The 14096-nt window shown below is 41.6% G+C and overlaps 1 protein-coding gene across 5 annotated transcripts in view; it reads right to left on the bottom strand.

Annotated features, from left to right (window-relative positions):
* Nucleotides 1-410: 410 nt before the first annotated feature.
* LOC113906943 (complement factor H-related protein 5-like) overlaps nt 411-14096 on the bottom strand; it is a 33769-nt gene continuing 20083 nt past the window's right edge. For all 5 annotated transcript variants that reach the window (XM_027565766.1, XM_027565767.1, XM_027565764.1 and 2 more), the window contains 4 exons: nt 11760-11936; nt 6657-6839; nt 3748-3930; nt 411-1674 (listed from right to left, as the gene is read on the bottom strand). In XM_027565766.1, coding sequence (XP_027421567.1) covers nt 1478-1674; nt 3748-3930; nt 6657-6839; nt 11760-11936 — 740 coding nt within the window. In that variant the 3' untranslated portion in view covers nt 411-1477. The remainder of the gene's footprint in view (nt 1675-3747; nt 3931-6656; nt 6840-11759; nt 11937-14096) is intronic.

Genomic DNA, 14096 nt, shown 5'->3' with positions numbered 1-14096 from the left:
AATGATTAACGGTGTTCAGCATCTCTCGGTGTGATTATTGGCCGTTCATACATCTTCTTCAGACAAATATCTATTTAGATCCTGTTTATTAATGGTGTTCAGCATCTCTCGGTGTGATTATTGGCCGTTCATACATCTTCTTCAGACAAATATCTATTTAGATCCTGTTTTATTATTTGACTTGTTCTTTTGAGTTGTAAGAGTTATTTATATATTCTAAATATAAGCCCGTTATCAGATATATGATTTGTAACTATTTTCTCCCATTTTGTCTACTATGCTTTCATATTTTTCCCTTTTCTCTGAAGCATGAATGTTTGTAATTTTGACTAAGTCTAGTTTATCTATTTTTTTCTTTTCTTTCTTGTGTTTTTGATGTCATATCTAAGAACCCGTTGTCAAATCCATGGTCATGAGGATTTTAAGCCATATTTTCACCTGTATTAGTAAGTCATCTTTTGTACAGATATTTAAAAGAAAGAAAAAAATGCTGTCTACAACAGAAGAACACCCAAAGTATATTTCTAAAACTTTTTGTTCAGTATTTCCCAAACTATGGTACCTCAAACAATAGAGGAGTTGTTGCATGAAATCAGCATCATGACCCAAAGGGTCTTTATATTCTCATTTTCTATTTTCTTGGTCTGATAACTCTTTTTGACTATAAAAGCAGTCTATAACGTTAAAATATAGGAAATACAAATAATTTCAAAGTATTCTAATTTCTTAAACCTATTCATCTCAAACCACATAGACTGATTATAGCCAGCATTTTTATTTCTTCTCATTTTTTCTTCTTTATCCATTTATGCCCGCCCAGACAATTCAATACACATAATATTGTAACCTAATAATTCTCACTTAAAATTACAGTTTCCTTTTTGTATGTGTATATTGCCTCTTGACTGTATTAGAAGTACCACATTAAGATTTGTGTAAGTTTCAGAGTCTTCCACTTATTTGGAGAAGTGGTGTATTCAGTCCTTTAAGGCGTATGTATGGTTTAATGGATGGTTAGAGTCACCCTAGAGGTTTATAAATACTTACTAATGCTTGCTACAAACATAAGGGGTGACAGTGTTTGTGTTTTTATGAAATTATAATAATGTAAGGAAAGAGATTATCCTAACAACACCACTTCCTCTGAAATAAAGTTGACTCAGAAAGCCTTGAAGCTGTACATTTCAATGAGAAGAGGGTGTGTGGAACTAAGCGCTGAAGGCGGGCATGTTTCTGCGTGTGTTACAGGAGAGGGGGACTCAGGACTCGGATACGCGTGGTCCTGCTATGAAAGAAGCCTTGGCTACTCAGCTTACAAATTTAAGAACCTCTGAAAATGCAGAGTTCTAATTAAAACTGTGATAAACCATCCCTGAAAGTATAAAGAAAATAACTGTAGCAGTGACTACATAACAAATACTAAGAGCCCACCTCTAAGATTACTTTTAAGCGTACATCCAGGGACGTTGTGCTTGTTTCATTCACATGCGGGATATTCAAATTTCCCTTCCTGACAGAGGACTCGAAATGATTGTATGGGTGTTCTCTCTTTATGTGAATGTTTACACTCAAATTCAATAAAATCCCCTGTTTTAGCATATCTTTTTGGGGGGTTTCTCCATTTTAACTGTATGTTATTTTTGTTCATTCTATCTTCAGATATGATACATGCATCTGAAAGAAAAAATAGTAAAGTATTAATGATATATCTTTCCTTATCCAAGAACAGTGAAATTGCATTTAAGAAAATCTGGAACTAAATAAAATTAAAAAAGAATATTAAAAGTTAATATTCAGTTATACTAGACATAGTTCTTAGCATTTTGTATGTATCATTTATAAATGCTGGGCGTTATCTCTCCAGGTTACCCATGAGGAGATGGAGGCTCAGAGAAGCAGAATAAATTTTCCAAATTCATGTAATTTGGTGTTTTGAGCCAGAATATGGAAGCCAGGCTTCCCTGTCCCTCACTGTCTCCCGTAATTTGCTCAACCTCATGTCCATTGAGTCAGTGATGTCATCCAACCATCTCAACCTCTGTCGCCCCCTTCTCCTCTTGCCCTCAATCTGTTCCAGCATTGGGATCTTTTCCAGTGAGTCAACTCTTCGCATCAGGTGGCCAAAGTATTGGAGCTTCAACTTCAACATCAGTCCTTCCAATGAATATTCAGGACTGATTTCCTTTAGGATTGACTGGTTTGATCTCCTTGCAGTCCAGGGACTCTCAAGAGTCTTCTCCATCACCACGTTTCAAGAGCATCAATTCTTTGGCTCTCAGCCTTCTTTATAATCCAACTCTCACATCCGTATATAACTATGGAAAAACCATAGCTTTGACTAGATGGACCTATGTTGACAAAGTGATATATGAATCCTACCACCACCAGATCCTCACCAAGTGGCTTAGATCAAATACTAAGGTGTTCTGTGCCTCGTTTCTTCATTCATTGGCACAGGTTGTTAATAAAACAAATCTCATGAGACTACTGATAGGAAATTATGTAGATTCCATTTCTTATTGTGCTAGACAATGTGCCTGTGAATATCCTTGTACAGATTCTTTTACACTTGCAAGAGTGTGTATATAGATTACTCTCCCAGAAATAAAGTAATGAGGTCAAAGGATGCGTGTTTTTAAAATCTGAAGTTTATTCCCAAACTGCCCTTCAAAGAGTTTGCCCCACTTTATAATTTCATTAAGAGAGTCAGAGAGACTTCCCTGATGGTTGAATGGTTGACTACACATTTTCACTGCAGGGGCACAGGTTTGATCCCTGGTCGGGGGACTAAGATCCCACATGCCCCAGAGCAAATAATCTGGCATACCACAACTACTGAGCCAGAGTACCACAACTAGAGAACTCGTGCCAACTGAGACCTGATGCAGCCAAATAAACATTTAAAAAAGAAGAAGAAGAAGATACAGTGCAGATTTGGGACGCGACTTGCTAACCTTGCCAGTTTTTCTACTTTCCTTGCTAAACTCCCAGCCACGTGGGAGTAAAAAGCCACATTAGCAGTGGTCTGCAAAGAGTTCTTCCAGGAAAAACCATCAGGTTTACAAGTAGAATTTTGCATACTGATAAAGAACAACTCCCAGACCATCATTTCACAAATGGTCTCCTGATTTGTTGGTAACATGACAATATTTTGTGGTGTAAGAATATGTCCGGTGGTTAAATGACTTGGGATATTCATGGAGTTTTGTAATGCACTGTGTATTTTGGGTCTCTTTAAAGTGCATTTATATTATTGTTTTTTTCAAAAATGTATTTATTTTTGGCTGTGCTGGGTCTTGTTGCTGCATAGGCTAGTCTCTAGTTGCAGAGAGTAGCGGGGGCTGCTCTCCCATTGCATTGCACGGGCTTCTCATCACAGTGACTTCTCTTGCTGAAGAGCAGGGGCTCTAGGTGCACAGGCTCAGAAGTTGCAGCCTAGGGGCTTTAGTTGTTCCTCAGCATGTGGAATCTCCCCAGATCAGGGATCAAACTCATGTCCCCTGCATCAGCAGGCAGATTCTTATCCACTGTACCACCAGGGAAGTCCTGATTTATCATTTTTAAAGACACTTTTTTTTCCACTCTGCTTTAAAGAAGATTTTTTAAAAAAATGTTCAGTTATATACCTACACTTGTTAACAAGTTTTTGGCTGAATGAAATGTAAGTAAAAATTATCCTACAAAATTAGTCCATGAAAAGTCTATAAACATCAAGTTTCGGACTCCAGGAAAATACAAAGAACTCACCGATGCATGCGGGTGGTTCTGACCAGCGTCCATTTCTGCACGTCACAGTCAGGTTTCCCCGGAGTTCATAGAAAGACTGGCAGCGGTACTGGACATTCGACCCTGGAGGGTACGCTGACAGGGGGAAGGAGGTGATGTCTCCATTGCCAATAGGCGGAGGGGGCCCACAATATTGTCCAGACTCTGGAAGATGACATGCAAGTGTTAAAAAAAGAGTCAGTATTGCAATATAAATGGAATAATGCGAAGTTCCATATTTCATATCTTCAATATCTTATTTACATGATGTCCAAGAGTCCAAATAGCTCATTATAAAATTTCTATCATGCAACCTGATAACTAGAATAGAACTATAATGCTTTCTTTCACCCTAAAATAAGACACACACAAAATAAGTATTAAGCATATATCAGGGCATGCTTGTGTGGTCAGTCTCCACAGTCGTGTCCAACAGTTTGCAACCCAATGGACCATAGCCCGCCAGGCTCTGTCCATGGGATTCTCCAGGCAAGAATACTGGAGTGGGTTGCCATGCCCTCCTCCAGGGGATCTTCCCGACCCAGGGACCGAGCCCATATCTCCTGCATCGCAGGCAGATTCTTTACTGCTGAGCCACCGGGAAGCCCATATATAAGGTTATATAAGTATTAAAAACTGTTTTTATTTAAAGCCTGATGGACTGGTGAGTAAACCTCTGGTCTATTTCACCTTTCCCCATAAAAACGTTTAATTACAGAGGAAAGGTGAAAATAAGAAACTCCCTTCCCATTTTTATTCTCTGGGGCAACTGTTACTGTTATGCAAACATCATGTAGCTATCAGTTATGGTCATGAACTTTTAATTTTACTGAAATGACTTGTAGACACACTCTTCTGCATTTACTTTTTAACTCCAAATAATAGCGTGAGCCTCTTTCTCTGTCCATCATGTTTCAACTTTATGTTAAGATCAGCTGGAATAAGTTCCGTGGTACTGACTGATCTCCCTACACAGTCACAAAAGCTACAGATACAGAGTGACCAAATCAGACATCTGATCGCAAATAATTTGTTCTCTCTCCTGTTTCACTTGTTGTCCCTGCTCTTTTCTCAAACCCACTCCTTCATGTGGACTTTGGATTCCATACCCTCTACACCAGCAAAGGCCCTGCCCATGAATTGTCCCCTTTCTGCTGTGTCACCAATGTCTCCTCTGCTGAATCTGTAACCAGCATAGAAATGCGCTGAAAAAGTCACAGCTTCATCAGGTAAAAGCAAAGTTACCAATGAATTTCAGGTAGCTAAATCCACTGCTTTTTTTTTTTTTTTTTCACCTCTATCTCCATTTACTTCCCTTCCTCCTATGTTATTATTATTTTAACTTTTTTTATTTGGAAGAAAATTGCTTTACAATGCTGCGTTGGTTTCTGCCAGACAACACAAATCAGCCATGATGATACGTATATCCCCTCCTTCGTGAACCCCCCTCCCCTCCCCTCAACCCACCGCTCTAGGTCATCACAGAGCACCAGGATGAGCTCCTTGTTAAATCCACTGTTCAATTCTCAGGCATCTTGCCCAGTCCTAAGCAGTCTTTGAAATGTTTGTCATCCTGTCAAATAACATTTTAAAATAAGGTGTGTGTTGTTTTTTTTTTTTTAACTTATACCATTGGCATTGCTTTGGGACACCAGTTGTGGTGTTGTGATTTTTAAAAAGAAGCAAACATTTGGTCTGACTCCTGCTTCTTGCACAGAGCTCTGGAAACCCTTGGAATCTCCTGAAGATGGAAAGCAATCAAGGTGCCTTTTGTTCCATCAATGAGGTGATTTTTGGGAAGCCCTTCAATAACACAAGGATGCGCTGGTTGCCAGGAGAACCATCACATGACTAGAAGGCTGAAACTTTCAGTCCCACCCTGACCTGCAGGGAGGGCAGAGGGCCTGAAGGTCAAATCCATCACCCATGGCCATGGATTTGATCAATGGTGCCAACGTACTGAAGCTTCCATAACCCCACAAAAGACAGGGTCCACAGGGCTTCCTGTGGGAAGACTGTGGGAAGAGCCACGCCTGGAGGGGGCATGGCAGCTCTGCGCCCTCCCCCACACTTTGTCCTGAGCGTAGCTTTCATCTGGCTGTTCCCGAGGTGTCCCCTTTTGTAATACAATGGTGATCTAGTGAGTAGACTGCTTCTGAGTGTGGTGAGCTGCTCCAGCAAAGTAGGGCACCCAAGGAGAGGGTCATGGAAAACTTCGTCTATACCTGGTCGGTCAGAAGCACAGGTCACAACCTGGACGTGCAACTGGCATCTGAACTGGGGCCGCAGGGAGCAGTCTTGTAAGACTGGGCCCTTAGCCTGTGAGATCTGAGGCTGTCTCTGGGTAGACAGTGTCAGAACTGAGTCAAATTGTAGGACACTTGCTTGTAGAATGAGGGGCAGCACCCCCACATTGCAATTGGGTCCTGGAATTATTTTAGCAACCTTCCCTAGTTTATCTCCTGCAACCTTGTTTGGCTGCTTCTCTTTGCCCACCTCTTTCTCTCTTGTTTAGACATGTAAACTCTTCATGTGTTCCCAGCCCGTCCCAAAACTTTCATATCATCTCTCCGGCAGCAATTACCAAATTCAAACCCTAGCCTTGACCACTCTCAGATTGCCCGCTCTACATCTTAATGCTGGATATTGAGTAATTCTAATGAATAGAATCAAGTTTCCAGTGAAGGTCTCAAACCTGTTTCTTCTCTGGTCACTGTTGGAGATACATCTTAGAGAAACAGTTTAAAACATGGACAGAATTGGGTAACTAGATGACAGTTTAATGCTTCAGAATATTGTGTAATAAATAGGTCATGAGTTTTTTTCCTGTTCTTTAGATAAAGCGAAGGTCAGAATCCTCTTTTTAAACGTTATTTAGAAACAATACTGACCTACGCAGTGTGGTAAGGACTGCCATCGTCCACTTCTGCACACAAGTTCTTTTGCTTCCAGAAATGCATGGTTTTCTTTACAGAGGACAGCGACCTTCTCTCCTTCCTGGTAATTCACTGTGGTTAGCATGTTCTGAGCGTTAGGAATCTGAGGAGGAGGCGGGCACAGTGGCTTCTTTTTTCCTACCAAAAGATTGCATTATTTGATTAATAAAAGCTAAGGAAAAACAGCTCAACAAGATGACATTTCAGTATAATGGGACATCCAATAACTAACTCTCTCCCTCTTTCTCTGCATACATACATATACACATACATATGTGTATACATATAGTGTATACAATGCTGGGCTTCCCTGGTGGCTCAGTGGTTTAAGAATCCGCCTGCCAATGAAAGAGATTTGGGTTCGATCCCTGGGTCAGGAAGATCCCCTGGGAGGGTATGGCAACCCACTCCAGTATTCTTGCCTGGAGAATCCCATGGACAGAAGAGGCCGGTGGGCTACAGTCCATGGGGTCGCAAAGAGTCAAACACGACTTAGTGCCTAAACTACAACAACATATACTGTGCTATAGTAATACCTGTATTTTATTGTAACATAGTTTTTGGTTTAAAAAGTATGTCTGTGTTGTAATAATTGATTTAAAATTTCTCAGGTCCCCCTTTCTATCTCCTAATCACTACGCTGTCAGTACTCTTGTATAATTTTTCAAATTAGCCTTTTTAATTTTTCCTAGCTAACCCACATGATTCAAAAAAGTTATGTGCATGTGGTTCAAACATGTTAGAACAAAAAAATATTTAAATAGCAACAGTAATGACAGAACCAGCCAAGGCTTCCCTTGAACACCTATTCTCTTATTTTTATTTTACATTTATTTTTTAATTGAAGGATAATTTTAAAGAATTCTGTTGGTTTCTGCCAACATCAATATGAATCAGCCATAGGTATACATATGTCCCCTATCTCTTGAACCTCCCTCTAGAGATGCATGGAGTTAGTAACACGGAGATTTACAATACCATATATAAAATAGATAGCCAGTGGGAATTTGCTGTCTGACTCAGGGAACTCAAACAGGGGCTCTGTAACAACCTAGAGGGGTGGGGTGGGGAGGGAGATGGGAGGGAGGGTCAACAGCCTAAACTTTGATGGCAATAAAGGATTTCCATAATCTGCATTTTCTTCTAAACAGAACAGTGCCTGCTGGTGGATGTGGTTAGAATGCCTCTGTCTGACTAGGAACTAACTCTTTTTTGATCAGTGGACTTGTTCTTAGGGAAGTACTTTAAATGGTCACTTTAGCGCCGAAGCACTGCGGTCAGAGCCGCAGGCCCACCTCCTGACCAAGACTAGCGGGGGTGCTCTGCTTCAGCGCACCCCACCCCCAGGGCACAGGTCAGAGCTGCAGACCCACTTCCTGACCAAGATTCGCGGGGGTGCTCTGCTTCAGCGAATCCCACCCCAGGGCACAGGTCAGAGCTGCAGACCCACTTCCTGACCAAGACTCGCGCGGTGCCCTGCTTCAGCGCACCCCACCCCTAGGGCACAGGTCAGAGCTGCAAGCCCACCTCCTGACCAAGACTCGCTCGGTGCCCTGCTTCAGCGCATCCCGCCCCAGGGCTCAGGTCAGAGCCTCAGGCCCACCTCCTGACCAAGACTCGCGGGGGTGGCTGCTTCACCATACCCCACCCCAGGGCACAGGTCAGAGCCACAGGGCCACCTCCTGACCAAGACTCACAGGATGCCCTGCTTCAGCGCATCCCACCCCAGGGTACAGGTCAGAGCCGCAGGCCCACCTCCTGACCAAGACTGGCGGCGGTGCTCTGCTTCGGCACATCCCACGCCCAGGGCACAGGTCTGAGTCGCAGGCCCACCTCCTGACCAAGACTCTCGGGGGTGCCTTGCTTCAGCACACACCATACCAGGGCACAGGTCAGAGCCACAGGCCCACCTCCTGACCAAGACTCTCGGGGGTGCTCTACTCCTGCGCATCCCACCCCAGGGTACAGGAGAGAGCCGCAGGCCCACCTCCTGACTAAGACTCTCGGGGGTGCTCTGCTTCAGCGCATCCCACCCAAGGGCATAGGTCAGAGCCACAATCCCACCTCTGAACAAGACTCGCAGGGTGCTCTGCTTCAGCATACCCCGCCCCAGGGCACAGGTCCGAGCCGCAGGCCCACCTCCTGACCAAGACTGGCGGGGGTGCCCTGCTCCAGCTCATCCCGCCCCAGGGCACAGGTCCGAGCCGCAGGCCCACCTCCTGACCAAGACTGGCGGGGGTGCTCTGCTCCAGCGCATCCCGCCCCAGGGCACAGGCTGCTGTCTGGTGGTGCTTCTCTGCAAAAAATTTTTTTTTTTTTTTTACTGCACCATGTAGCTTACAGGATCTTAGTTCCCCAGCCAGGGATTTGAACCTTTGCCCTCAGCAGTGAAAGTGCAGAGTCCTACCCACTTGATCACCAGGGAAGTCCCTAAATTTCTTTACTTTAAAATATGGTATTCTCATCCATTCATCTGCTGATGGGCATCTAGGTTGCTTCCACGTCCTGGCTATTATAAACAGTGCTGCGATAAACACTGGGGTACACGTGTCTCTTTCCCTTCTGGTTTCCTCAGTATGTATGCCCAGCAGTGGGATTGCTGGATCATAAGGCAGTTCTATTTCCAGTTTTTTAAGGAATCTCCACACTGTTCTTCATAGTGGCTGTACTAGTTTGCATTCCCACCAACAGTGTAAGAGGGTTCCCTTTTCTCCACACCCTCTCCAGCATTTATTGCTTGTAGACTTTTGGATCGCAGCCATTCTGACTGGTGTGAAATGGTACCTCATAGTGGTTTTGATTTGCATTTCTCTGATAATGAGTGATGTTGAGCATCTTTTCATGTGTTTGTTAGCCATCTGTATGTCTTCTTTGGAGAAATGTTTAGTTATTTGGCCCATTTTTTGATTGGGTCATTTATTTTTCTGGAGTTGAGCTGTAGGAGTTGCTTGTATATTTTTGAGATTAGTTGTTTCTCAGTTGCTTCATTTGCTATTATTTTCTCCCATTCTGAAGGCTGTCTTTTCACCTTGCTAATAGTTTCCTTTGTTGTGCAGAAGCTTTTAAATTTAATTAGGTCCCATTTGTTTACTTTTGCTTTTATTTCCAATATTCTGGGAGGTGGGTCATAGAGGATCCTGCTGTGATGTATGTCGGAGAGTGTTTTGCCTATGTTCTCCTCTAGGAGTTTTATAGTTCATATACACAATGGAGTATTACTTAGCCATTAAAAAGAATACATTTGAATCAGTTCTAATGAGGTGGATGAAACTGGAGCCTATTATACAGAGTGAAGTAAGCCAGAAAGAAAAACACCAATACAGTATACTAACGCATATATATGGAATTTAGAAAGATGGTAACAATAACCCTGTGTATGAGACAGCAAAAGAGACACTGATGTATAGAACAGTCTTATGGACTCTGTGGGAGAGGGAGAGGGTGGGAAGATTTGGGAGAATGGCATTGAAACATGTATAATATCATGTATGAAACACGTCACCAGTCCAGGTTCGATGCACGATACTGGATGCTTGGGGCTGGTGCACTGGGACGACCCAGAGGGAGGGTATGGGGAGGGAGGAGGGTTCAGGATGGGGAACACATGTATACCTGCGGTGGATTCATTTCGATATTTGGCAAAACTAATACAATCTTGTAAAGTTTAAAAATAAAATAAAATTTTAAAAAAAAAGAAGAAAAAAATGGTATTCTCCTATTTCCCTAAATTTGTATTTTCATCTACTTATTGGTTGCAGGATACTTTTTTCAGACTTCCCACCATTCTTCTTAATTAGAGTAAAATTGGTTAGACAGGTCTGCTTAATCTTTTTAAGAATTAGTTTTACTTAAGGAATCAAGTCTAAGTAAAATATTCTATTTCATTCACTTCCTTCTGCCTTTACTTTTATTATTTCTTTCTCTTCTTAACATCTGGAATGTATGTTTTCCCCTAGCGATATATTTATTTAATGTGTGTGTATATATATATATATATATATACACACACAAATTTATTTTTTCCTAAAAAATATGCATTTAAGGCTCTGAATGTCACTATAAATTTTGGTTATTGTGCATCTCATAGGTTTTACAGTATGTTTTATAATTATAATATACTTCTTAGTATTTTAAATACTATTCCATTAGGTTATTTGGAAGTGAATTATTTCACAAAATGAAAGATAGAAGAGGAGGTCAATTTCATTATTAGTTTTAAATATTACTTCTTTGTGGTTATGAAAGTGATCTATACAGTTTTAATACTGGGAATGTAACAGTGAACTATAGCTGGTTAATTTAAGTAAACATTCCACAGGCATATAACAAGTTCCTGAAACTCTCACAACAATATTCACTTCCTAATATAAAAAAAATAAAAATAGGTTGAAAAATAAAATATTTAATAAAAATGATAATTTTTAGTTGTTTTAGACAAATTATAGTTAACTTATCTTCTTTAAATCATTATTTAAATTTAATTATATATTCAAATATTTTTCTCTTTCCCAATTTCTAATGCCATCATACCCAGAAAGTTTTTAAGGTTTTTATTGAATTTGTTACAATATTGCTTCTGTTTTATGTTTTGGTTTCTTGGCCCTGAGACATGTGGGGTCTTAGATCCTGGACCGGGTTAGGAACCCATATTCCCAGCATTGGAAAGCAAAGTCTCAACCACTGCACCACTAGCTAAGTCCCAGCCATTATACTCTTTCGTTAGGAGTTGGTATTCCATCATGTATATTTGATATGATCTCTTTCAAAATGAGTCTTTAAGTGGTAAATTCTCCTGGTTTGTCCTATGTTTCAAATTTTCTTTATTCCATAATCATTAACGAGTATAATATCGGTATATAGAAAAACTGGCCACCAGTTATCTTTTCTAAGCACCTGCCAGGCTCCTCTGTCCATGGTTATGAGCAGTTTCTAACTTTACCTTCCAATTTTATGATTATATATCACAGTGAATAATTTAATTTAAAAGCATGTTAATTTCAAGAGCACTTTTCTGGTGAAGAAGCAAACGATCTACAAAATCTTTCAAACAAATCTTACCTAGGCAGTCTGGTTCAGGGTCCCACTTCCCGTCGATGCAGACTGTCTGTATGTATGTACTCTTCCCAGCACACTTGTAACTTACTCTGGCATTGTGATTAAATTCATACATATGTGAACTTAACTGGCTTCTTGTATAAAACCGTGGTTTTTCACACCTCTTAAGTTGGTTTGTTGCTATTAAAAAAGGAAGATATCCATACACAATAAGACTATTAAACAGAAACTAAGCAATGTTTCAATAAAATATCTGAAATATTTATGATATCATTAAATTATGCTTGATGCATTTAAGTATCATCCTATGAAATTATTCTTCATTTCATTGCATGAGGTAGGCTGTGCTGTCAAAAAAAGTAAAAGAAAGCAAAAAACTATAGCCTGTGTTTGAACGACAAAAGAATGGATCAGAAAGTCTTGGGAAATGAGAGTGCAAGATGGGTTGCTTAGGTCCAGGGGTTTGACTGAAGGTCAGTCCTCATATAGCTACATTCAGCCTAATGCTTTAAGGCAAGAAAAGGTACCCACTAAATCATGCTGAAGAAATATTTTCAAAGCATTCAAGTAATAAAAAGAGGTGATGCACGAATAAGTCTGTAGCAATATCATATTAATAAAGAGAGATAAATCTGGATGTTCCTTGAGGTTCAATTATTCCCACATTTCAGAGGCTTAGCAAAGACCCAGAGTCAGTAAGTCAGAGCATGTGCCGGGGAGAACCTCTCTGATATAACACTTTGTTGTTCAGTCACCAAGTCTTGTCTGACTCTTTTCAACCCCATGGACTGCAGCACGCCAGCCCTCCCCTATGGACCCTCAAAACATGCACTTCCAAAAGGTCTCTTGCTTGTGAGGTGGTTTATAGTATTACACTTCCCCTGCTTTTGTCCACAAATACATAGATTGCTCTGGGACCCTCCTCTTCGTGTGTCAAAGGATGGAATAATGAGACATGGAGAGTTCTGTTTCTTCTCTGCTGATAAGTCCTTTTTCTCCATTAATTCCTACTTCAAATGTACCCCAAGTGATGCTGCTGATTGGAGGTCTGTGTCCCACTTCTACATGATTGGAGACCATAAGCGCATACAGTTTACACCTTCCTGGGGATGGGAGAGAGTTCCTCTCAGTGGGTCATCACGGAGGGCCAGTGACCAGGGGTCTGCCAGACTCAAAGGGGTTTAGCAGCTAACCCTGGGAGTTTTCATCCCCAGGAGTAAGGGGGCCAGTTGATGATCCAAAAGCCAAGGAGATGGGGAAGGAGTGGCCTGGGTGATCTACTTTAGAATCTGAAAGCAGCAACAGAGAATCTGCTAGTCTTTAAAGTTTAAAAGTAAAGACTTTACTATACTGAGATTGCTGGAAATGGAACGAAGGAGGCCAGGATCTGACTCTGTTGGGCTTCCCTAGTGGGTCAGCAGTAAAAAGTCCATCTGCAATGCAGGAGACTTGGGTTCGATCCCTGGGTTGGGAAGATCCCCTGGAGGAGGAAATAGCAACCCACTCTGGTATTCTTGTCTGGGAAATCCCATGGACAGAGGAGACTGGCAGGCTACAGTTCATGGGGTCACAAAAAGTCAGACACTACTGAGCAACTGACTTTGTCAGGAAAAAACTGGCAAATACTTAGGCATTGTAGCTGAAAGTCCAGAGACTGCTGGGATGCAAGGGCATAGAGCAGACAGACCAAAAGGAAGACTTGGAATAAAGCTTATGGCTTCTGTGGAGGAAACATGGAAGCAAGCTAATCTGAAAATCTGGGATAGAGTTAAGGGAATTCGGAAAACAGGAAGAGCAGAGATGAGGCCTGGTCCTGGTCTCTCTTTCTCTAAGAGGAGACTCCAAACACCCCAGAATGTACTATAACTCGGCTGCTGCTGCTGCTGCTAAGCTGCTTCAGTCGTGTCTGACTCTGTGCGACCACACAGATGGCAGCCCACCAGGCTCCCCCATCCCTGGGATTCTCCAGGCAAGAACACTGGAGTGGGTATAACTCAGGCTACATATTTTGGTTCTTATTTTGGGTCCACACAGAGGTATTTTCCAGGCTGATGCAATGAAATAAAAAAAGATCAGATAGTAATTATTTATAGAAATGTTCAGATGCTCAGCTGCGTCCAACCCTTTGCAACCCTAACCCTATGGACTGTAGCCCTCCAGGCTCCTCTGTCCATGGGATTTCCCAGGAAGAATACTGGAGTGGGTTGCCATTTCCTTCTCCAAGGGATCATCCTAACCAAGGGATTGAATTAGCATCTCTTAAGTGATTGGCATGTGAATTCTTTACCACTAGCACCACCTTGGAAGCCTATTTATAGAAATAAAAAAATCCAAATTTAT

This window comes from Bos indicus x Bos taurus, chromosome 16 (assembly GCF_003369695.1).
Source record: "Bos indicus x Bos taurus breed Angus x Brahman F1 hybrid chromosome 16, Bos_hybrid_MaternalHap_v2.0, whole genome shotgun sequence".
NCBI lineage: Eukaryota > Metazoa > Chordata > Mammalia > Artiodactyla > Bovidae > Bos > Bos indicus x Bos taurus.
Note: the sequence above shows the minus strand (reverse complement) of the source record. Positions and strands in the feature narration are given on the sequence as shown.